We start from the raw sequence: 23940 nt of genomic DNA, 5'->3' as shown, positions 1-23940 counted from the left end.
GGGTGATTTGTGGTAGGGTTTCCATAGCACCTTTGAGGCTCTGACACACAATTTACAGCTGATCAGAAGGAGATATCAACTCCAGAGTTGACCCGAAGTATCAAAAGCAGGCCATGTTAACAGTAGGACAGCAAGTCTTTCCTGGTGGTCCAGTGGTTAAGAATCTGCCTGCCAGTGCAGGAGACATGGGTTTCATCCCTGGTCCGGGAAGATCCCACAAGCCGTGAGGCAGCTAAGCCCATATGCCACAACTACTGAACCCACATGCAGCAACAGAGATCCAAGGCAGCCAAAAATAAATAAATTCTTTAAATTAAAAGAAAAGAGTGGGGGGGGGGGCACAGTATACTCGTGTATACCATCAGATGAAAAACAACTATTGCCATTTCACATTTGAAATTAAACAATTTCCTGTTGGTAATAATTAAATATAACCTACTATTAAAAATAAACCCAAAACCAGGCACTTAAGAATCATAAGAAAAAACTTGGTGAGAATGTTTATCAAGGCTCTTATTTTCTCTGCCATTTCCACTCATGGGCTCAGGGTAACAACAGCAGAGTCACCTTTGTTCTCTGAAATGTCACCCCCATGGGAGCCAGTCATGTCAGTTTCACCTCCCAAGTCTACTCTGTTCAAGCCCCCATCTCTTGACAGGACTAGACTTGAGAGCTCTCACTGATCTCTCTTATTTCCAGTCTTACCCTCCGTTTCCCAAAGAGCAGCCAGGGTGTTCTTTCAGAAACATAACCCAGAATATACCACACCTCCACACAGACCCCCTTCCTCCTCCTCCCCCTGCTCTGTGAATAAAATCCTGCAAAGACTTCCTTCATCTGGTTCTGGCCTGACTCTGCCACACCCTCCTCCTCAATAACTTACTCATTAATTTTTGCTGAGCATCTCTGTCTGGCACTGTTTTAGTGGTGAACACAACAGACCAAGCCTGACCTTTCACTCTCCAAAAATGCATGTTTGCAACATAAATCAAAATTTGTACCTGAGTTCAGAGGGTTCCCTGTTCTCCTGAAGGCTAGCCCTTTCAATCTCATGAGGAAAACCTTTGGTTTACATATAACAACCACCAGGTTTTACACTCTAGAACAGGGCTTGGGAAACTTTTTCTGTAAAGGGCCAAATGGTGAATATTTTAGGCTTTGCAGTCCAAATACCATAGTTCGTTAACCTCTGTTTTAGAAGAAAGGAGAATGGAGACTTTGATTTCACCAATGAGGATTTTAAGTGACTGCAAGATAAATGTGTTCTGATACTGAACTGATATTTGCAGGAAAGAACTAGCTTGGCCCCCAAGCTGCTGACAGTTCTGTGGCTGTTGTTTTATTCAAACATCAGAACGAATTCTCGTCTTATGTAACCTGACAGGAAAATCCCTACAGAGACACGTGAGTGAGAACACCAGTTCAGAATAACAGAGTTAAGATGTCTAGTTTCAATTCTGTCTTTTTACGGACCACTCAGGGCCGGCCTCCAAATGTTGACACTGTACTAGGCAGCTTGACCTTGAATTCACGGTAAAAACAAATGAAAGAAAGTCCCAAACAACACATGTTCAATACACTGAATTTTCAAGTATTAACAGGGAAACTGAAATTAAACAGCAAGATAGATAAGGCCAGTTGAACAAACAGATATTAAAGAAAATCACTTGGGTTCATGTCATGCTACGAAGACATACTGCAGACCTATTTTCTTATGAAATACAGCAAAGTGTGAAATAGCTACACCTTCATCTCTGAAGCAGACTTCTACAGGTCAGGGGGCAGGACACATGAATAGAGGAGCCAGGTGACCTGGTGAGCCAACAGGAGTCTGGAGGGGTTATTCATGAAGACAGAAGCTAGGAAGAGGGACCATCGCAGGCCGGGGTCTCCTGGAATGGGAACCAGGATCCAAAATGGGTTGAAATAAATATGAACAAACACTGGTAGAGGGCAAATCTAATTTCAAGGTGGGAACCAGGCCATGGAATTGTTTCAGACCTGACCAAATGTCAGAAAGATGAGCTTCCAGAGTGAAGGCAGGCTGTGAGACAGGGTGAGCAGCAGGTGTGGACTTAGGGAACCCAAGAAAAAAGATCAAGTGACCAAAAGTCCAAACCCTAAGGGGGCTGAAGCCAAAGGGAGAGAGAGGGATGAGAGTGTGTTGGGTTAAGGCCCGGAAGAAGCCTGTGCCAGACAGGGCTCCTTGCTTCTTGACCCCAGAGCAGCTGGTTGCTGGCAGCAGCTTCCGACCCCGCAGAGGAGGGCGCCATCCAGGGGTGTCTGGAGTGAGTTCTCAACGGCAGCAGATGGAGTGGCCTGGCAGTGTGCTCCTAAACTATTCGTAAAAAGATGGTGAGAAACGACACGTACTGACACTGTTAGTTCTGCCATCAGGCGATATACTCAGTCCTTCCTAAAAATCGCTCAGCTATGCAAAATCACTCAATAAGATCACAGGACTTCTGGGGGAAAAGAGGGCAGCACACAGCTTGCAAAACCTTCATTGGCAGCACCTAAAAAACCTAATGAAAATGGTAGCACTGTTTTATACATGTATGCAGTTAAGAAATATACACAACACGTTGCAAGAAATATCCCTTTCCTTGAAAAAGGCCTGAGGGTTGCCGCTTGGGGGCTACTGTGAGGTGCTGGAAGGAGGGGGCTATTTGGTGTCAGGGGAAGTGGAACACCAGTTGGGAATGGGTGTCAGCTCAAAACACACAGAGTGTGAAGGTTGCTGGTAGATTTCTGAGATCTTTTCCCTCGTCATACGTAGGCTGGTGCGGTGGGGTCGTTTTCTTAAACTTAAGAAATGGCACATAAGCAAATGCAAATTTCACATTCACTAATATGTTCATGTTGTTTCCTAATATATGAGTAATCTTCCCTAATACAGCAATACTGTTCCGTAATATGTCAGTCGTGGTCTCATTCAAGGCTAACACTTCAAATTAAGAGTAGGACAACAGGAGGTTCCATATATGAGCTACCCTCTGCACCCGTGTGGTAGAGTTTGGAGAACTCATGGGACTGGCTCAGGAATCAGCGCTGGGGACCAGTGCAGACTCGGGTGCCAAAGGGCTCAGAACCTTGGGCAGAGAGGGTCACCTCCAGCAGCCTCAGCAGGTTCTCGTTTCAATGACAGACTGAACGAGAGGAGCCGTTCTCAACTCTGGTGACATATGAGAACCACCTGAAGAGCTTCGAGCACTGAAGCTCTGGCTTCCCATAGACCAGTTAAAAGAGACTCTCAGGGGTCTGTGCTCTTAACAAGTGACTGAATTTTGTACACACCCAAATTTTAGAATCACTGGTATAAACCCATGGTTCTCTAACTTGGCCATACATTGGAACCACTGGAGGAGTTAAAATACAGGAACTGGGTCCCATCTATGGGTGATTTGGTTGGTCTATGGTATGGCTAGGGCATCTTGAGTAGACAAATCTCTCCAGGTGATTCCAGTTTCAGAAGGTCGCCTCACATGGCTGCAAGTTTGACGGTACCTTAGAACCAGTACAGGTATTTGCACACCATGCTCATGACAGCATTATGCACAACAGCCAAAGGGTAGGAGTGACCCAAATGTCCACTGACAGATGAGAAGATAATGTGGTCCATCCGTAAAATGGAATATTACTAAAAACAGACAAAAAGCTGGCACACACTTCAACAACATGTGTGAACCTTAAAGATACCCTCCATGAAATAAGTGAATCACAAAAGACACATACTGTTTGATTCCACTTATATGAGGGACTTAGATTAGCCAAATTCAGAGAGACAGAAAATGAACAGACGTTTCCAGGGGTTGGAGGGAGGGGTGGGGAATGATGGTTTTGTAGGTTCAGAGCTTCTGTTTGGGATGATGAGAAATTTCTGGAGATGAATGCCCAGTCATGTATGACTCTTTGTGATCCCATGGACTGTATCCCACCAGGCTCCTCTGTCCTTGGGATTCTCTAGGCAAGAAAACTAGAGTAGGTTGCCATTCCCTTCTCCAGGGGATCTTCCCTACCCAGGGATCGAACCCGGGTCTCCCGTGTTGCAGGCAGATTCTTTACTGTCTGAGCCACCATCTACAATATGAATGTCCTTAATGTCAAGTATGGTGTGTCCCTGGTGGCACAGCGGTAAAGAATCTGCCTGCAATGCGAGAGCTGCAGGAGAGGCGGTTTTGATTCCTGTGTCAAGAAGATGCCCTGAAGGAGGGCATGGCAACCCACTCCAGTACTCTTGCCTGGAGAATCCATAAACAGAGAAGCCTGGTGGGCTACAGTCCACGGGGTTGCAGAGTTGGACATGACTGAAGTGACTTAGCATGCACGCACAATGTCAGGTATATTTTACCAAGATCAGAAAACAAAATTAAAGAGAAAAAGCAATACCACCACTCCCAGAGTTGGACTCCTGGAGATTCAGCTGGATAGGTCTCATGGAGCTGGGGAAGTGCATTTTATCGCCATATCCCAGGTACTTTGAGGAGAGTGGTCCTCAGGCCACACTCTGAGAAACCCTGGTTTAAAGGATCCCCTCCAACTCAGAAACCCCATGCTTTTCTTAGAGGAAGAGGGCTGGAAAGAAATTCAGAGGGCTGTTGAGAATTGGGTTTTTATTACCGAGGCTACTTGTGTCTAGGGCTCTGAGGGGTAACAGGAGCAGCTCGATCAATGCGGGCCTCAATACTCCTGCCAAACACTGTTAATTAAGATAATGAGGCCAGAGGGAGAAGGGTCGCAGCCCTTTTCTCTGAGTTGAATTCATTTAGCTTTAATCCCAGCCGTCAGCAGAGCGGGTTCCCTTTCTTGACTTAATTGCCTGCCCAGCAGAGCTGCTGGCCTCGGCATGGGTGAATTACCAGGCTTGGTGTCTCTGCGGGAAGCAGGGAAGCCTGCGCCCAGGGGCGCCTCTGCTCCCCGGGCACCACAGTTGGCTGGCAAATCCTGCTGGCCTGGGTCAGGACTGCTCCTGTGCTAATTTAACACTTGGTTCTTAATAAATAATACTCATAATGGGCTCTTTGGCTGCACCTGGGATTCCGAGCTTGGCCGCAAGGCTGGACAGAGGACGTTTCTCCTGGCAGGTGGTGGCCCACATCTGGCAGGAGGCTGGAGCACCAGGCATGGAGAACCAATTGCTGTCTGAGAAAAACAGTTAATACATTTCCAAATGGGTGCTGGGGAGGGTTTCTCCCAGGTTCACAGAACAATAAAAATCCTGGACTGAGTCCACATGGGGAGACATTCAAGTTCAGCCTCGGGAAAAGGCTCAAGGCCAGTGGACACGGTGATCTTCCCAGGGCAAACGTGCTCTTCACATGCAGGACACAGCATCATGTCATCGGAACAAGCCAGCAAATGAGCACTCTGAAGCCAGCAGTGTTGCCAGGGCCATGGTCCTTCCAGACCAGCATTCTGCCCCTGACAGCAGTTCCAAACGCATGGGTGACTGCTTTGCTATGAACCTCAGCGTTTGCTCCCCAGATACAAATCCAGCTTTCTGCACAAACCACCATAACTTTGAGGCTCTTCCCAAGTGACCTCTTTTTCATTCAACACCACCTCTTCTCATGGTGACCAGCTGCTGTATTGAGAATCTGTGCTTGTCCCGGAGCCACTCTTCCCAGGCCAGGCCCCTGCTCTGTGCTGGTCACTGCTGGATGTTGGGGGTCCTCTGCCTGCCAAGGTCTCATGGTCTGTAGAGACTCTAGAGCAGTGATGCCCAAGAGGTGTCCTTGCACCAGCAGCATCAGTGCTACCTGGCCTCCCACTCCCCCCGCTCCTGAATCAGAAGCTCTGGGGCATGGCCTGGCAGGCTGTTCTATCAAGCCCTCTGGGTGGTTCTGATGCACATTCACATCTGAGAACCAGTGGACTCGAGTCTGGAGGGAGGAAAGAAGTATATCTTAATAAGTACAATACCACAGAGTGGACACCTTTGCCTACAGGCTCATGCCCACAGAGCTCTGAGCTTCCTCCCCTTCTGCATCCTCCCAAGTCTTTGCGTGCTCAGTTGCTTCAGTCATGTCTAACTCTTTGCAAACCTGTGGACTGGAGCCTGGCAGGCTCCTCTGTCCATGGGCTTCTTCAGGCAAGAATACTGGAGTGGGTTGCCATGCCTTCCTCTAGAGGTCTTCCTATCCCAACCCAATCGAACCGGCATCTCCTGCATTGTAGATGGATTCTTTACCCACTGAGCTACCTGAGAAGGTACCATTATACACATGAGAAAACTAAGGCCCAGAGAAGTTAAGTAGCTTACTTAAGGCCACACAGCGCTGACTCCCCTCTAAACCCAGTGCCTGCGGTGTGGCTGCACAAGGAGGGCAGTGTGGGAGTACTGCTGCAGCCCACCCCTGGGTCTTCATCTGCTGACCTGGGGTCACTTCCCCTTGGTCACACACGGATGGGCTCCTGGGGGAAGGTGAACCTCTCAGCCCTTCACCCCCTTCAGCGCCAAGTGAAGGTCCCCCTTGCCCCACAGTCACTCCATCCCGAGATGACCCCTTTGAAATGCTGAGTTCTCTCCCACGCTCTCAGCATGACCCTTCCCCTTCCAGGTCTCCTGGGCCCTTCCTTCCACTAGGCTGACTCTCTGATGGCCTCCTGTTCCCTCTCAAACCTTCCTTGCTCTTCAAGTGCATCTGCCCTTTCCACCTCCCCATCATTCTACACCCCACAGACCTTCTCTTCCGACCCTCTGCCAACACCTTCAACCCCGATGCCTCCTTGCTCTTCTCTCCTGTCTGTCTACACCGGCTGCCGGCCCGCTGCATGCCTACATCCGGCGGCTATAGCTCTGTTGGGAGGTACCACACTGGTGCTCACACAGATGTGCAGAATCCAACCGTGCGGTCACCCTCTCTCCTACCCCCAGGGGTGACTGCAAACCTCTGCTGGTTCCCCTGCCCATCCTGCCTGGCCTCTGCCCTCTCAGAAGCCGCTGACACCTTGCTTCCTATTTCTAGGAGAAAAAGGCCTGGCTCTCTTTGTTTTTGTAAACTGTTTGCTTTCTAAAAAATTATTTATTTATGGCTACACCGGGTCTTCACTGTGGCACACAGGCTTACTCTAGTTGCTGCAAGTGGGGGCTACTCTTCATTGTGGGGCACAGGCTTCTCACTGCAGTGGCTTCTCTTGTTGCGGAGCACAGGCTCTAGGGCACACAGGCTTTAGTAGTTGTGGTGCATGGGCTTAGCTGCTCCACGGCATCAGGGATCTTAACTGCCCGGATCAGGGATCAAACCCATGCCTCCTGCATTGGCAGGAGGATTCTTATCTGCCGCCAGGGAAGCCCAGGAAGACCTGGCATGTGTTCTAACCACGTGGTGACTCCCTGTGTCCCACAGCAAGGCCCACTGGAGGGCTCAAGGCCCGTCCTGGTGGGAGCACCATGCGAAGCCTCTAGGAGGTGGGCTTTGGGGTGCAGAGAGCGTGGTGGGTCTGAAGCGGAGCCCGCTCAGGCTGGTGCAGCCACAGAGGGAGGCTCGCTTGTGCACACCTGGGTGCAAAAGGTGCCCCGCCGCCAGGACCTGGCAGTTCGTTCCTGCAAACAAAAAGGAAAGTGTGCTCCCCACCCACCCTTTTCCTCAGACCCATTACACGCCTGAGCAGAGACAGTCAGCAGCAGCTTCCGTGGGCAGCATGGATTAACACAGCAGGGCAGAGCCTGGTAACTGATGACTGTTCTCCAAAGGGGAAGCAGAACATCAGTGCAGAGGGGCTCTGTGCGCTGGTGCGCCCTCGGGAGATTGGTTTACTGACTTGCTGGCACCTGGTGGTCCCCTTAGGGTCTGTCTGCATCTCTCTGCCGCATGATGCCTTGATACAAAGCTGGTCTAGTACGTCTAGCCCAGAAAGAAACTTCCCTTTCATGTGTCATGGGGTGGCAGGGGAGATCACGAGAGACTCAGTCAAATGCCTTGCTGCATTCCCAGGGCTGCCGGAAGCTGGTAATGCTGTCAGGATGGAAATGAGTGGAGTCCGACACAACTTGCTGTTCTAGAACCTACGCACACCTGCAGGGGTTCCCGCCACCTGTCCTCAGGGCTGCAGACCGGAGAGCAGATCTCTTCTAGGAATTTGCCCACAACAGCTGTCAGACTCACTATACACCTTGTGCTCGTGTTCAGTCATGTCTGATTCTGTGACCCCATGGACTGTAGCCCGCCAGGCTCTTCTGTCCCTGGGATTATCCTGGCAGGAACACTGGAGTTGGCTGCCATTTCCTCCTCCAAGAGATCTTCCCCACTCAGGAATTGAACCTGTGTCTCCTGTGTCTCCTGCATTGGCAGGCAGATTCTTTACTACTGAGCCACCTGGGAAGCCCTCAAGCTCACTGGTTTGTAGCTTATTTTGTAAATCTCTGCTGAATGAATCAATTTGTCACATCCTGCCTCTGGGTCCTCCTCTCTCTTCATGACCTGCAGGGCCAGCTACCAGGGTGCTGAGGGCAGGTCTGGGCTCTGTGTTCCTCAGATGGGCTGGTCCAGGTGGGGGGAACCTGGGGCCCTTTGGAGCAGCCCCATCTCATCTGCTCTCTCCCATCCTACCTGGGAGGGGTTATCTGTGCTTACGATAGCCTCTGAGAGGGAGCATGCCCTTCCTTCTTCTTCCACATCTGGACATAGCTCGAAATATCCTCTTGGGCATCTGTAGCATTTCCTCCACATTCAGAGCACTTGGGGCTGTAGCCTTTCTGACTCATCAAACACTGTGCTCTATTTGTCTTTGGTTGTGGACCCTTATTTCCATCTTCAGTACATAAGAAACTCTAATGAGGTGGGTAAAGTCAGATCAGCTTCATTAACCCCCCACTGAAAGAAGCCTCAAGTACATTGGTGCAGATGGTGGCCATTCCTGTGACGTTCATCTCAGGATACCACCCCGAGCATCGATTCCCCTCACTTCCAGCTGTTTGTGCTGCTGCTGCCTCCTGTCCAGGCTGCTGCAGTGACTGACCCCCTACCCACCCCCAGAGCAAGTCTTACCCCAACACCTCCATCTCTCACTCAGGTACACGAGAGGGCTTATAGGAGGCACGGCTCTGACCAGAAACCTTCTGGTTCCTCCTGCCCACAATGATCCAACTCTTCAGGGGGCAAGACTCCACATGGACTCTAGTCTATTCCTGGAATGGCTGATTAGAGGGGTCCCTTAGTGCCTGAACCCTCTCACTGGCCAGAGGGGGAAACTCCAGACAACCTACCCTCTGGCTTTTCTAGTCTTGCCTGGCCTCCGGGGATAACTCGCGTTCTCCCAGTGTGGCCTCCATCTAACTTCTCTGCTTCTGCTGATCCTGGGCTTGGGGTGCTTGTCCCCGTCTCATCTGTTTACCCAACCCAAACTCACCTCTCACAGGCTACCCCAGAGGCCAACTCTTCTGTGAAACGGTTCTCATATTCCCACAAGTGCTTTATCTCCTGCCCTGGTTCTGTGTACATGTCCACGATGGCATTTTCATCACCTCATTCCTCCTCCAGCTTGCCCATCTTCTGAGGGTAAGCACCCAGTTTTGCTCAAGCAGTAGCCCCGAGGCACACAGCACAACTGAAGCATCCGGTGAGCTGTTTCCCATTCATATTCTGATGGAGGGTGATTTTCATCAGGAGTACTTACCTCCAGTCCCAGCACAAGGGGCTTCTGGTGTGCTCTTATTCTAGAGACAGGAGGTCCCTGTTGTTTAAAGGCTTTAGTTCCTAAGACTCTGCCAACCTCCTCGTAGCGAAGATGGTGGTCAGTATTATTCTGGTGAATTAGGAGAAAGAGTTTCTGCTGTCCTAAGGGAGAACAGGAAAGCTAATTAGGAGGGAGAAGCACCAACATTACGGAGATGGTTTTCTATGCCACACAGCAATTTTTATCTGCAGGGGAATTTAAAACACTAAGTGTGTCTCTGATTAAGTGGAAGTTTAACTGGAAAAGGTCAAAACCCTTTTGTAAACTAAGGCATGTGGAACATCAGAGCTGAAGGGACCTGGAGAAACCTCAGGTCCAGTCTCTGGGTCAAGAGGTCAGGCGGGGAAGCTTTCTCCCTCGTCACTCTGTGGAGGGAACTCCACGCTTTCACAGTCCACTCCATCTTTACTGTCATGGCGGTGGGGAGGAAATACCTCCCCTGGACCCAGATGTCCCCTTCAAGACAGTTCTGTGGTCATTTGCCAGGGGCTCACACAAAGGATGAGGATAGTCCATCATTTTCTCCACAGTGAGCAGAGAGCTTGCAGGTTTTAGGGAGAGCTCAGTCTGCCATCAGAGTTTGATGTTTCTAAGCAGTACAACTAGGTAAATCATGGCTGAGTTAGGAGACGTTGGGCAAGTATTGAGTCTCAGATTTAGGATGAGATGGGTCCTGAAAGTTAAGGATGCCATATAGTTCTTTCCGCTGTTTTATAGATGAGTAAACTGTGACTCAGAGGTTAAGTATGTGCTTAAGGTCACATAACCATCGCATTGCAGAGCTAGGATTTGAATCCAGCTGTAAACTTGTCATTTTGATCTTCAAAAAAATAAAAATTGTGGACATTGCGAAAGAGATACAGAGCCTCCAAAGATGATTTGCATATGAATCATCCAGAGATCTTGCTGAAGTGCAGATTCTGACTCAAGCTGGTCTGGGGGAGGACCTGAGATTCTGCATTTCTAACAAGCCTCCAGATAATACTGATGCTGCTAGTTCAGTGACAATGATCTGAGCGCTAAGGACTTGAGAGCTCTATTATGGGCCTCACTGCTCACTACTCAGGCCACCTCAAGCCCCCCGGGAACGATGTATGACCAGGATGCTGCATGATCACTTTTGAGAAGCGGGGACCATGCATTCACTCCCAATTCTTCTCAGTCCTGAAGACTGAAGCATCGGATGGTTGTTCGAGGAGGGTTATTCGATGTTTCAGAGGGAAGGGAGCTGGGCAGGTCACATCATTTTACTTGGAGCTGAGGAAAGGACTTAGCAGCTAAGCAACAACGAGGAAGCAGGAGAGCTTGGGTACCATTTCTCTGGCTCCAGCACAGGCGCCTCTCCTGGAGACCAGCAGGGGGCGCCAAAGGGCGGAGACCGAGGCCGGAGCCCTCCGAGGGCCTCAGGAAAGTCTGGGTGAGGGATGTGGAGGCCACAGCGGCTCTGAACTGAGCCCTGCAGAGAAGTTCCTAATGCTTGCCTAGGCTTAGAGAGTATGCAAACGCTCCTGGCAGGCTGGCCATTCCTGGAGCATAGGGAGAGGAGGCTGCGACTGAATTTCAAAACAGGAGTGTGATGTATTTTCTTTCCTAGCAGGGACCTTAGAAGGAATTATCCACTTTCACCCCCACCCCCACATCCTGTGAGGTTCTGAATCTGTTGGGCAGTGTACACAATTTTGATTTGCGGGGAAGGGTCAAAATGACAACTGAGTGTGTTCAGTTCAGTTCAGTTCATTTGCTCAGTCGTGTCCAACTCTTTGCGACCCCATGGATCCCAGCACGCCAGGCCTCCCTGTCCACCACCAAGTCCCAGAGTTTACCCAAACTCCTGTCCATTGAGTCGGTGATGCCATCCAGCCATCTCATCCTCTGTCGTCCCCTTCTCCTCCTGCCCCCAACCCCTCCCAGCATCAGGGTCTTTTCCAACGAGTGTGGCTGGATTCAAATCCTAGCTCCACAATTTAATAGATGTGTGACCTTGAGGAAGTGCTTAACCTCTCTGAGCACCAACTTAATCATCTATACAATGGCAACAATAATAGTTTCTTCTTCCCCAGGGAAGCATATTTGGCGGCTTCTGAGAAGACTCTAGTGCCGCACGGAGAACGAGTTATTGATGCATAATCCCCTAATATTTCTTCCTTCTTTAGTAGACAGACATCATTTATCCAACTGCACCTCACCAAAAATGTATTCCTTTTGGAAACCACTCAAGGGAAACAGGGAGAGAAGGAAACCGAATTTCTCAGTACACTGGCGTGATTTGGTGTTTCTCTTTTTTGCACTCATGGGAAATTAATGCAAAAACTTTCCTTACAGTCTTTACTATCTCCCGGTGGTGGTCCCCACAAACCAAAACAAAGCCAGCACCATCCAGAGGCACTGAGACAAGATGAAAACCAAAATGGTTCAGGTACGAAACGGTTTCTCTTCTGTCTGCTCGTTATAAACTCTTTAGCACCCAGCTTTAAAGCATCTGACTGGAAGAAATAATTCCATCTGCTGCTGCTTCAGTCATATCCAACTCTGCGACCCCATAGACAGCAGTCCACCAGGCTCCCCCGTCCCTGGGATTCTCCAGGCAAGAACGTTGGAGTGGGTTGCCATTTCCTTCTCCAGTTCCATCTGAGTGTATATTAAAACCTAACAACTAGCATGGCACATCTAAAACTCCTTGGGGAAAGACAGCTCACCAAAGCACTGACTTCCCTGGTGGCTCAGACGGTAAAGAGTCTGCCTGCAATACAGGAGACGTGGGTTCAGTCTCTGGGTTGGGAAGATCCCCTGGAGAAGGGAATGGCAACCCACTCTAGTATTCTTGCCTGGAGAATTCTATGGTCAGAGGAGCCTAGCGGTCTACAGTCCATGGGGTTGCAAAGAGTCTGACACGTAACACTGACTTGTCTGTCTTCCTCAGGTAGCACCAGCATTCTCAATTAGAAAATTAACATATAAGACTGACAGTCTCCCTGAATTGCTAAACTCCCTGAGTTTAGCAACTCAGCTAAACTCTGAGTGTTCATGGGCAAAATAAACTGCCAAGAAAGATAGGCAGCTGCAAGGTCAGGAGCCTGAGCAGAGGGCGAGCTGGGAAGTCTGATACTGCATCCCCTGGAAGTAATGACACAGGCAATCCGCTAAGTGCAGCAAAAATCATTTGGATTGTGAGGTAAATTGGAAGCAGTTGGGAAGAGGCCTGGTGAAGAGAAACCGTATTAAACTATGATCCCTTAGACACAGAGGATGGAAATGTGAGGAGACAGTACAAAACACTTGAGAACTGTCCGGGGAGGGATCTGCAGGCTGTGCTGGGTTAACAAAAAGCATCATGAAAAACCTCCCTGGGCTGGTAGAATCAAGCCTGCTCTGCAGCTGATGGAGACACCCCCTGGGCAGAGGAAAGGGGAGGGAGGGGGAGGGAGTTGGGCCAGGCAGAGGGGTCCCCCATCTCTGGGCCTGCCAGGTGCAGAGGGGGAAGGATGACTTCACTGGTGGTGCCCCAAGACTGGGAGCAGGACAGGCAGGGCTGGGAAACACACCCCTGTTCTAAGGACACATTCTTGCCATGTGCCCAGCACCCAGGGACCTCAGGGAGGTCCGTGGAGTGTGGAAACAGCCTGGACCAGCTGCCCAAGGTGGGTTGTGTTCCACGCTGAATGAGGGTGGAGTTAGCAAGAAACTGGGCTCCTCTGCCCTGTGGGTGATTCTTTAAAAGATGAATGAGATCACTGGGCTGGGATCACCGGGCAAGAGCTCTGGGCTGGGAGAGGGGAAAGCTGGTTTCTAGCTCCGCTTTGGCCATCACCTGGGCATCCTTGCCAAGTTTCACTTTCCTTGTCCTGTTTTTGTATCTGTTTGATGGCCAGTTTGAACTAGAAGCATTTTCAAAGCCTGGAAACCTTCAAATTACCTAACAAGATTTGCTGAGTGTCATGACAGCCATCACAGACCAGGACACAATCACCTCCCCTACTTTTTGGCAAATTTTTGAATCTACTATAGACAATCTTGAAAATATCTATGGAAAATAATGGTCTTGTGAAAGTCACTCAGTCATGTCCAACTCTTTGCAACCCCATAGACTATACAGTCCATGGAATTCTCCAGGCCAGAATACAGGAGTAGGTGACCTTTCCCTCCTCCAGGGGATCTTCCCAACTCAGGGATCGAACCCAGGTCTCCCACATTGCAGGTGCAATCTTTACCAGCTGGGCCACAAGGGATGGACCAGTAAAGTAGATAAATAAAATGGATTTACATATATCCAGGGGCTTCCCAGGTGGTGCTAGCGGTAAAGAGCCCACCTACCAAAGCAGAAAATAAGACGTATGAGCTGTGGGTTCAATCCCTGGGTTGGGAAGATCTCCTGGAGGAGGAAATGGCAACCCACTCCAGTATTCTTGCCTGGAGAACCCCATGGACAGAGGAACCTGGCGGGCTACCCTCTATGGGGTCTCAAAGAGTTAGACACGACTGAAGTGACTTAGCAGGCACACACGTATATCCTGGCCTCAAATAGCAACTTTTTCCCACCTAGAAATTTACTCTCAGAGGGACTGCTCCTGTGGCTAGATCATCTTTTAAGAGTAGAAATGTTTCCCCCCTCCATGTATTTCCACCTTCCCCTGCCCACTTCCATCCTCTGCAGTCTCCTGACATCACTGCCCCAGGCTAGGTATGTAACAGGACTGTACTCAGAAGTAACTTGCAGAATCTTCTGGCTTTCATTTCCCAAACAGGGACTTAGGTCCAGGACACAGAGGCTTTTCCAGGAGGTCTTGAGAGGAGTGAAGTTGGAGGGGCAAAGCAGGGAGGTCTGGAAGAAACAGGAAAGGAAGAGAGGTCTGGGGGTCCCGGGAGGACAGGACTTTGGCAAGCCCCTAGATTCTGGCTGGACAGTCCAAAAGTAGCAGAGACTCCCAGGGAGGTGGGGTCAGCAGGCTTCTCAGTGGTAACCTGAGTGGATCAGACTGGTGAGCAGGATCCCCTGCCACCCCACCCCAAGCTCTCAGCACTGCATAAGATCCGGAAATCATGACACCACCCTGGGGTGTTTTCTATTCTCGCCAGCCTGGTAAGACAAAGGCTGCAAACTAATATTAAGTTGATCTCTACAAAATAAAAGGCGGGGCAGTATTTCTTGCACACCTGAGCATGTTACTGATTCATACTTGCAAACCTTTTGTGTGTTGAGAAAGAAAATAAAGTTAGCCTTGGAATACTCTAGAACCAGTTAAGTCTCTGACCGTGAACCTCAGAACACAGAAACTTAGGGCTGAAAGTGGCTTTCCATCTTGCTTTCATTAAGAAAAGTGAAAGAGAAGTCGCTTAGTCTTGTCCGACTCTTTGTGAGTCCATGGAATTCTCCAGCCCAAATTACTGGAGTGGGTAGCCTTTCCCTTCTCCAGGGGATCTTCCCAACCCAGGGATCGAATCCAGGTCTCCCACATTGCAGGCAGATTCATTAGAGCCTTCATTATGGCCACCTTCAAATGCTGGCTCAGTTGCCCTGTCTACAAAATAGAGTGGTTATGAGGATTCAATGAGATGACACATATAAGGTCATATTTCTGGGTCCCTGGCAGTATCCTGCATGTGGTAAATATTTATTGATGATTAAATTATTTATGACTAGTAAAACCACTAGTCTAACCCACAATGAATAGATAGATAGATAAACAGGTTTGGTGAACTTGGATAAGTCATGTTGTCAGCAGTACCACGACTAAGAATTCTGCAATTAAAGCTGGAACCACAAACATCCATCTACAGTAAAGCATGAGCTGCTCACCCTGAACTAATGTAGTGGTTTGAGTACTCTTGCCTGGAGAAGCCCATGGATGGAGGAGCCTGGTGGGCTACAGTCCATGGGGTCGCAAAGAGTCAGACACAACCGAGCGACTTCACTTTCTTTTCACTTTAAGTACACAGACCCTGAAGCCAGACACACCCAGTTGGAACCCTGCTCCCCCCTCACCACTGTGTCATTGGGTGAGTCCCCTGGGCCTCATTTTTATCATCAGAAAAATGAGAATAATAACAAGACCCATCTTACAGGGACTCGGAACAGTGTCTGGCTCAGAGTAAATGCTGTTTGTGTGCCTGCTATTATTACTGGTGTCATGAATTTGTGCCCAGTCAAGGAGAAAACATCTGGCCCGCACCATTATGAAGCAAAGTCAAGTTTGGGGCACTTGAGATGACTTTACCATGGGTCAGGGAGGTGAGGACCAACTGCTTCCACGTTGCAACATCATCTCCTTGGATTTGGCAGTACCATGGCTTGGGAACTTACCCTAGATGAGAGTTCCCTGGGGCAACTGTTGGGGAGCTAGGTTAAATGAAACACAACCAATGTGAACAGGGCAATGCATCCATATTCCTTAGCATACATGGGCTCTTCCCTCCGGCATGGAACTATGGTTAGATCTCTTACAAAACAAACAAAACTATCCTCTCTTGACACGACCATTCAGAAAAAATCTATCGTTTTGCCGTGGCCAAATTCCACAGATGTGAGGTCTGAGACTCCGCCCAATGTTTCCACTGCCCATTAATCAGCCTCTTTTGACCCTCTTTTGAGATCTCGCTTTCCTATGGGAGTGTTACTCTCAAAGCTCACGTCCTTCTCATCTGTTTTTGTCTGAATCTCTATTCTTTTTGGCACAGACAGCTTTTGCCATGCATCTCTTCTTGAACTATCTCCTTCCTTGGCTTCTTTGATTTTCTTCTCTCTTTCTGTTTTCCACCAGTTCCTCTCTCCCACAGTCACCCCCAGAATGTAGGTTCTCCCCAAGACCTCAGTTTAGCTTCTTCCTGCAGTGATTGCATTTGCTTTCACAAGCTGGACCATCTTCTCTAAACTCCTGTCACCTCCTTCTAACCCTGACCACATCTGCATTCAAAGTGCACATTTCTGCAGATTAAAGGATGTCCCCACTTGGGCATCCTGCAATAACTGTAGATGCAGTAACACCCCAAGGTGACTTAACAATATTTTGGATTTTGAAAATCCTCCAGAAAATAGAAACATTTTTGCATGGCACTCTGAGGCATGGAGTGGACCTTCCCTGAGTCCAATTCCTCCTGCCTCACAGGATTATAAGCCAACCTTCTCTTTTCCTTTTTCATATTGCTCATCACCAAGTCTTAACTTTTTTCTTTTCAAACATCTCTTGTGTTGTCCTTGCTTTTACAATTCCAACCAATGGAAATGGCATAAACAGGCACTGGATGGATGGTTCAGCTTTCTATCCAATGCTTGTTTATTGGGCACTCTCCCCAAGAAAGCTGTTAGCTGAGGGGGCTTCATCAAGGACAAACCCGGCCCAAGTGACCTGGGAGCTGAGGGTCAGGAAGAGGAGGCAGCCACAAGAGGGCATGATGCTGTAAGAGGATGTGCTGGCAGGCAGTGAGACCCGGAGGAGGACGTGCAACCCAGCCCAAGGGACCTCTGCACTCAGGGGATCCAGACGCTGAGTGCTGTGGACGGGGAAGGGTAAACTCGCGATAGCAGTGGGCCTTCCTGGCAGAGGCTGTCAAACAACAGGGTCAAGGGGAGGGGGAGCCCGGCCCGAGTCTGCTGTGATCCAACTGGTTCATAAGACTGAAGTGTAAGTTCAAGGTGTGAACTGGTGGGAGGGGAGGCTGGAGAGGACACCCTGGGGCCAGATCAAGAAGGACGTTGCAAGAAAAAAAAAAAGAAGGATGTTGCAGAATGGAAGTTGCAAGAATGGATGTTGTCCATTCTGAGGCAGTGGTGGTGGTGGTTTAGTTACTAAGTCATGTCTGACTCTTGTGACCCCGTGGACTGTAGCCCAGCAGGCTCCTCTGTCCATGGGGATTCTTCAGGCAAGAATGCTGGAGTGGGTTGTCATTCCCTTCTCCAGGGGATCTCCCCAGGGCTGCTAAGGGTTTTGAGTACTGCCACCGCATTAAACCCAAATTCCTCCACCAAGCTTATCTAGTCTTTAATTTCCCAATAATAGCACTTAACCCACAAGTAAGTGAGGCGCTTCATGGTCCCCACATATGGCTGAATTTCAATCAGGAATCATTTACCGAGTGCTGCCTGCTATGTGCCAGACACTAAGAGGACTGCTATATGAGTAAGACACAGCCTCAGCTGGTGGGGCAAAACCCCTCAAGCCAACTGGGCAACACAGGGTCCATGGGCTTCAGTAGATGTTCGGTCATGGGGCAGTTGAGGGGAAGGAGGAACCCTCCGACTCTGCCTGAAGACCAGGGGAGCGGCCAGCCAGGGAAGTCTTCCTTGGGAAAGGTGCTATTTGAGATGCTTCCTAAAAACCAGAGGATTCCGGGGACTTCCCTGATGGGAAATGCTTGTGTGTGTGTGTGTGTGTGTGTGTGTGTGTACATGAAAAGAATATACGAATGGAGAAGAGGGACTAGCCTTGTGGTTTAGTGCTTAAGACTCTGAGCATCTGATGCAAAGGATGCGAGTTCGATCCCTGGTTGGGGAAATAAGATCCCACATGCCATGCTGTGGCCAAAGAAAAGAACCAAAAATACGCACCCACCCCCACCAAAAAAAAACCCCCCAAAACCAGATGATTCCCTAACAGAGAGAATAGTGGGCACAGGACAGCAAGTGCAGAGAGAGAGGCATACAGAAGAGGCCTGGTCAGAATGGCGTGAGAGGTCAGTGTGGCCGAGGGCACTCGGCAGTGGCAGGAGACAGAGCCGAGAAGGAAGGCAAAGAATGTGGACTGTATGGGGGAGGGGAGAGAGAGCGCCTTTGCTTATTCTGAGCTTCAGGGGCTTTTCCCCGTTTGCCTTGCCTGGTGCCTGACCGTTGTTTCTAAACGCAGCTGAAGACTAAGTAGCTCCCGGAGCCTCTCTGCCTTTTCCAGACCACATGGGCTATCTTCTGTGAACCAGCAGACCAGGCCACACAATTTCACTCGAGTGCTCTCTGTTACACAGGTGCTGGTTTCTCCCCTCCCCTGAACCTGGAAGCTTCTAAAGGGCAGGAACGTTCCCTCAGCCAAGCTGAGATGGTCCCATAGAGCTGGGCACACTGTAGGTCATAGCCCTCATATCAGGGAAGGCACTGCAAAAACAGAATGGGAATTCCCAAAGCTTGAGACCTGGCTGAAGATTTCTATCTGCTTTCTGCATTCTTTCCCACAAATCAAAAAGGGAAACAAACATAGTGGATTCAGTCATTTCACATTCCAGTGTTTTCTTGCTCTCCAAGTCTGTGAGCAGGAATAGACAAACAGGCCTATTTTGATTTCAGCACTCAGCAACCCAAACTTCCGGAGACAGGGAAATAAACAAAGAAAGCTCTGGGATACAACTTCCTCTGAAGCCTTGCCTCCTTAGAAACAAACCCCCAAAGCTGGCAGGGATGGCTCTGCATTCAAACCACAGACTCTAAAAGATTCTCGATCTACTCAGAGCTCTAATACCAGAAGGAATGGATGATTCTGCAGTCATTTAGAACAGGAGCACCAGAAGGCTGATATGCTGGGGTGTGGTCAGAGGGATTGTTAAAATACACTCAGTAACTAGCGTTGGCCTGGTTCCCTCCTCTGGGAACCCTCTGGAATGTCCCCACAATCCCACAACTCGAGGATCAGCATCGAGCACCACAGACCTTCTCCCAGGTTCCTCTTCCAAGGTTTTCTTTCTGATGGGCTGTGCCTGGCACAATGGGAAGCTGCTGGCCACTGCCTTCTGTCCACAAGAACAAGGGTGAAGTGAGTCTGAGAGTCCAGGAGTCCTTGGACAGATCGGTCAAAACTCAGCCTGGCTGAGTAAATGCAGGGAGAAGTGATCGAATGACACACACTTGGCCAGGGCCTGGCTGCTCCCCGGGGCAGCTCTCCAACATCAGTGTGTGATCACTATCAACCTCTTCCAGGCACTCAGCGAGAGGACAGCATCCCAGACACACCCGACGACACCATATGCGCTGGGTCACTGCTCAGCAAGAGCACCTATCTGAAGGACACTGGATTACCTGCTCGCTCGTGGGTCCAGGTGCTGGACAGGTGTTCGAAACACCAGGTGACTACACAGCTAGCCCACTGCAAGGGAAAGCCCCCGCCATCAATTCCCACCCAACACGGCCTCAGCGGACTTCCTGGGACAACACCCCTCACCCCATGACAATCCACTAACCCTGTCCTCATCCCTTAAAAAAATGTCATTCCATCTGTGGTTTCCCAGGAGTGCTGCCACTATGCTCTTATCTTCACAAGCGGATTTTTCATTTTAAACTATTTACCTCAGAGCCTTTGCCAGGCTGCTCTACCTGGTGTTATGAGGGTGGAGATGTGGGGGTTCAAGGCCTTTTGTTGAGCAGCTCAGTAACTTGTTGGGATTTCTGGTGGTCCTGCTGAAGGTGGCTGTATCCCTTTTCCAAGGAAGACAGTGAAGCCACCTGCCCTTCTCAGGGTGGGGACGAAAGTGAAAAGGAGAAAGTCTGATAGCACCGTTCCAAGGTGGAGGTGCAAGTGACTTCCTCACAGCCAAAGTTTCCAGAGTCCCGCTGGCGAGGTATCCACGTGCTCCCCCTTTCTCCCTTCCCCCAGGGATGCCCCTCGAGAAGCCAAGAGCGAGGTCCAGGGAATCGGTCCAGGGAATGGGCCCCCCCGGGGCGCAGGAGGAGAGCTGTAAACAACCCAGAACCCCTCTGCCAGGGGAAGAGGCGCCCGGTGGTCACAGGTGGCTGGCTCCCCGCCCCCCGGGGGCTCCGGGTCCCTGCCCCGTCCCTGCCGGGGGCCAGCAGCCCTGGCCTGCCCTAGTCTGCGGCAGAGCTCTCACCTCCGGGGAAGTCTGTCCGCGCCCCGCGCACCTTCGCTCGCTCCTCGCAGTCGCAGAAGCTGAGCCCCACGCGGGGGCCCGGAAGACCTCGCCGGCCCCGCCCCCGGACAGGCCCCGCCCCCAGGCCGGCTTAGGCCCGCCCCCGGCCCCGCCCCAGCCCCCTCAGCCCAGGTAACCTCTGTTCTCTTTGGCTAGCGGCCCTCCTGCTCCAATCTTGAGGCTCCTCGGACGAGTGCCGCAGACCCTGCGGCTGCGGGGACAGGCGAAAGTGTCCGTTTGACGAGGAAGAATATAGCAGACCCAAGGACTTGGGAGGGCGGGAGGGAGGGACGCGGGTGCTGGGTGCATGGGGCGCCCTGGATCCCGGGAGAGGGGCCGCCTATAAGGGCTGCGGGCGTCCAGGGCTGGAAGACCCGCAGAGTTGCCACCTCTGTAGATTCCCAGAATGTCCCTCGAGATCCTCCAGGGCAGCTTTCTCTTCCCTTTCTCTTCCCATCCACACAGGGGAGGAGCCCAGTCCCGAGGAACTGGAGACGTGGTTCGAAGGCACAGTCAGAAGCTGGCAAGACCATGCCCTCTGACTCCGGGTCAGTGCTCCTTCTACGGAGCCAAACCTTGGGCTAAAAGCGGAACCTTTGGACACATTTCAGCCAGCAAGTGCCAGCTGGGAGCTGGCGTGATTTGAGGAAGGAAACCCGGAGTTGTCTGAAGAACCCAGAAGAAGACAGACCCTTTCTGTCCTATGAGAGCAGTGATCCTTCTCTCTTCTTTGCCCCCACCTCCTCTGGGGCTAGAGTTTGCAGGAAAAGGGACCTGTCAGAAATAAGAACCGGCTCCCCAGATGCCCGTGCAACCAAAGGGTTAAGGAGAGGTGCCGATCAGAAAGTGGTGGAGTGGCTCTCTGGGAGGAAACCCAGTTCGGGGGACAGACAGGGCCCTGTCTTGAGCAGGACTGGGGTGGGGGGAGCGTGAGGGTGGGTGCACAAACTGCGGGGGTTGTTAAGTCTCAAACCCCCACTAACGAGGGGAGTTCGGGTGTAATCAAAACAGCTGACTCCCACTCACCGGGGAACTGGGTGATAGGATCGGCAAGGTGTGAAAGATCCTGGCACTTAATTACAGCGCAAGGATCTCGTCATAGAGTCTTCCCGGCTCTAGTCCTTGACTGGCAGCCTGAAGTGTGACTGACAGGTTGTCTCAAGTAGGTCTGAAGGGCCGCTGTGCAGGGCGATGGAGCCGCCTTCCTGCTCAACCCTAACCCCCAGTGGCGGGGCTGCGGAGAGGGAGGCGCGCTCACACTCGGGCTGCCAGGAATGGGTGGGGGGTGCGGTCTGCAAGAGCATCCAGTGAGGGCTGAGAGCTGGGAGCCCCAGCGGCCAATCCTGATCTGAAACAGAGCCTTGCTGGTGGTGGGGGTCAGTCTTCCTTTTTTTTTTTTTTGTTCATGGAACCGAAAGCACGTGGAAGAGCTTGGTTCACAGCACATTTACCCTACTTTGTCCTGGTGGAACTGCAAGGCCAGCGGGGGGCCTCGCAAATCGCAGGATGCTGGGGATAGGTAGGGGAGGAGGGAGAATGTTCCAGGCTGTGAGGTCTCCCCAGGGACAATGAAGCCCTCTTCCCCAGCCTGGCACCCGGCTTGGATACTGTTTCCATCCACCTGGCTTCAGGGGACTCATGTCAGGCCTGAAAGGACCCTTAGGTCCTGTCTACCTGACCGTGTCTTTCGACAGATGCGGTCATTTGAGGGAGATGACAGCTTTCACCCGAATGGCCAGGGTAGCTTTGGGTCTTCTCACATGTGTCCTTTGAAGGCCATCTCTCCCCAGTCTGGCAGGAGAGGGGAAGGTGATCAAAGTCTTTGCTGATTTAATCAGGACTGAGGGCTCTTACCTGCTTCTTTTTGTCCGTTAAAATCCAGAGTGGTACACAGGGTGCTCACAGGCACCGCCCTCTTAGAGGTTCTTGTCACTCCCCTGGTTAACTTTCAGTTAGTTCCCTATTCACTGAGATTAGTATCCAGTTTGCAGACCAAGGCCCTGGCAGCTTCTGCAGGCTCACTTCCCTAACCCTCACCTCCCAGACTCCAGCTTCACCAGTTGCCTTTCACTTGCTTAGGCTCCTTACACACACTGCTCTTTCTGCCTGTGAGGCCCCTTCCCCACGATTTGGCACAGCTCACTCCTGTCCATCCTTTGGTCTCCCCTCAAATGGCACCTCTTCAAGGAGACGTTCCCATCCCCTCTATTTAAAGGATGCTCCTCCTGTAGTTCTTTCTCCTCGTATCCTGTTCTTTTTCTTCACAACTCTCCCCTCAATTTGTAATTTTATATACCCATTGTGTTTATTGTGTTTACTGGTACATTCTCCCCTTAATACTTTAAAAAAAATTTTATTGACGTTTTACTGATTTACAATGTTGTGTTAATTACTGCGGTACAGCAAACTGATTCACTTTCATACATATATGTGTGTACATATATATACACAAATATATGGGCTTCCCTGGTAGCTCAGCTGGTAAAGAATCCACCTACAATGCAGGAGATCCCAGTTCGATTCCTGGGTCTGGGAAGATCCTCTGGAGAAAGGGTAGGCTACCCACCCAGTATTCTTGGGCTTCCCTGGTGATTCAGAGGGTAAAGAATCTGCCTAGAATGTGGGAGACCTAGGTTGAATCCCTGGGTTGGGAAGATGTCCTGGAGGAGGGCATGGCAACCCACTCCAGTATTCTTGCTTGGAGAATCCCCAAGGACAGAGGAGCCTGGCAGGCTCTAGTCCACGAGGTCGCAAAGAGCTGGGGACAACTGAGTGACTAAGCACAGCACAGCACATATATATGTGTGTGTGTGTGTATGTGTGTGTGTGTGTGTGTGTATGTACATCCTTTTTATATATATTCTTTTCTATTATGATTTGTCACAATATAGTTAATATAGTTTTCCATGCTATCCCTTTAGTACTCAATAGACTTAATAATTTGTGAACCTTATAAGAAGAGGCTTGTCTGATATGTACACTTCAAATCTAGTATTCGACAAATGTCTCCAGATAAACATTTATTGGTGGTTAATGGATGAATGAATGATATTGGCATTGTTCATTTTAAAGGACAAAATTAGAACTCAATAAACTTGTAAACCTAAGCATTAGTGACTATTTCTATTAAAAAGGTAACAACCAATACAAGAGTCAGGGAAATAAAAATTCCAAGGTTTATTAGGTACTTCTTAAACTAACCATCCATTCAGCAACCGTATATTAAGCTTCTACTATAGACCCTGTGCTTCTGGCCAGGAATACAAATCTGAATAAGATCTGGCTTTCAGCATCAAGGATTGCACAGCCCAGTGGGTAGGGTGGACGTGTAAACAAACGGTTATAGTATAATTTGATAAATGCTACAGTGACATGTGTACCGAACTCTGCCTAAAATGCCTGCATCCAGGACCTGATGTCATGGCG

General features: G+C 50.2%; 1 protein-coding gene across 11 annotated transcripts in view; it reads right to left on the bottom strand.

The window, feature by feature from the left end:
- Positions 1–20945, bottom strand: part of TLR5 (toll like receptor 5) — a 30880-nt gene extending 9935 nt beyond the window's left edge. The window contains exons 1-5 of one of the 11 annotated variants that reach the window (XM_043485848.1): positions 19937–19951; positions 19670–19736; positions 19304–19383; positions 9619–9779; positions 5032–5142 (exon numbers count right to left, since the gene is read on the bottom strand). Coding sequence is in view for 2 of the 11 variants with exons in the window: in XM_043485851.1 (XP_043341786.1) it covers positions 5553–5882; positions 9619–9779; positions 20652–20823 (663 nt within the window). In the remaining 9 variants the exon portion in view is untranslated. The other 10 variants (XM_043485849.1, XR_006272651.1, XR_006272652.1 and 7 more) reach the window with 10 other exon arrangements.
- Positions 20946–23940: the final 2995 nt, after the last annotated feature.

The sequence above is a fragment of the Cervus canadensis genome, chromosome 13, assembly GCF_019320065.1.
Source record: "Cervus canadensis isolate Bull #8, Minnesota chromosome 13, ASM1932006v1, whole genome shotgun sequence".
Classification (NCBI taxonomy): domain Eukaryota; kingdom Metazoa; phylum Chordata; class Mammalia; order Artiodactyla; family Cervidae; genus Cervus; species Cervus canadensis.
The sequence above is the reverse complement of the archived record's forward strand: the minus strand, read 5'-3'. Positions and strand labels throughout refer to the sequence as shown.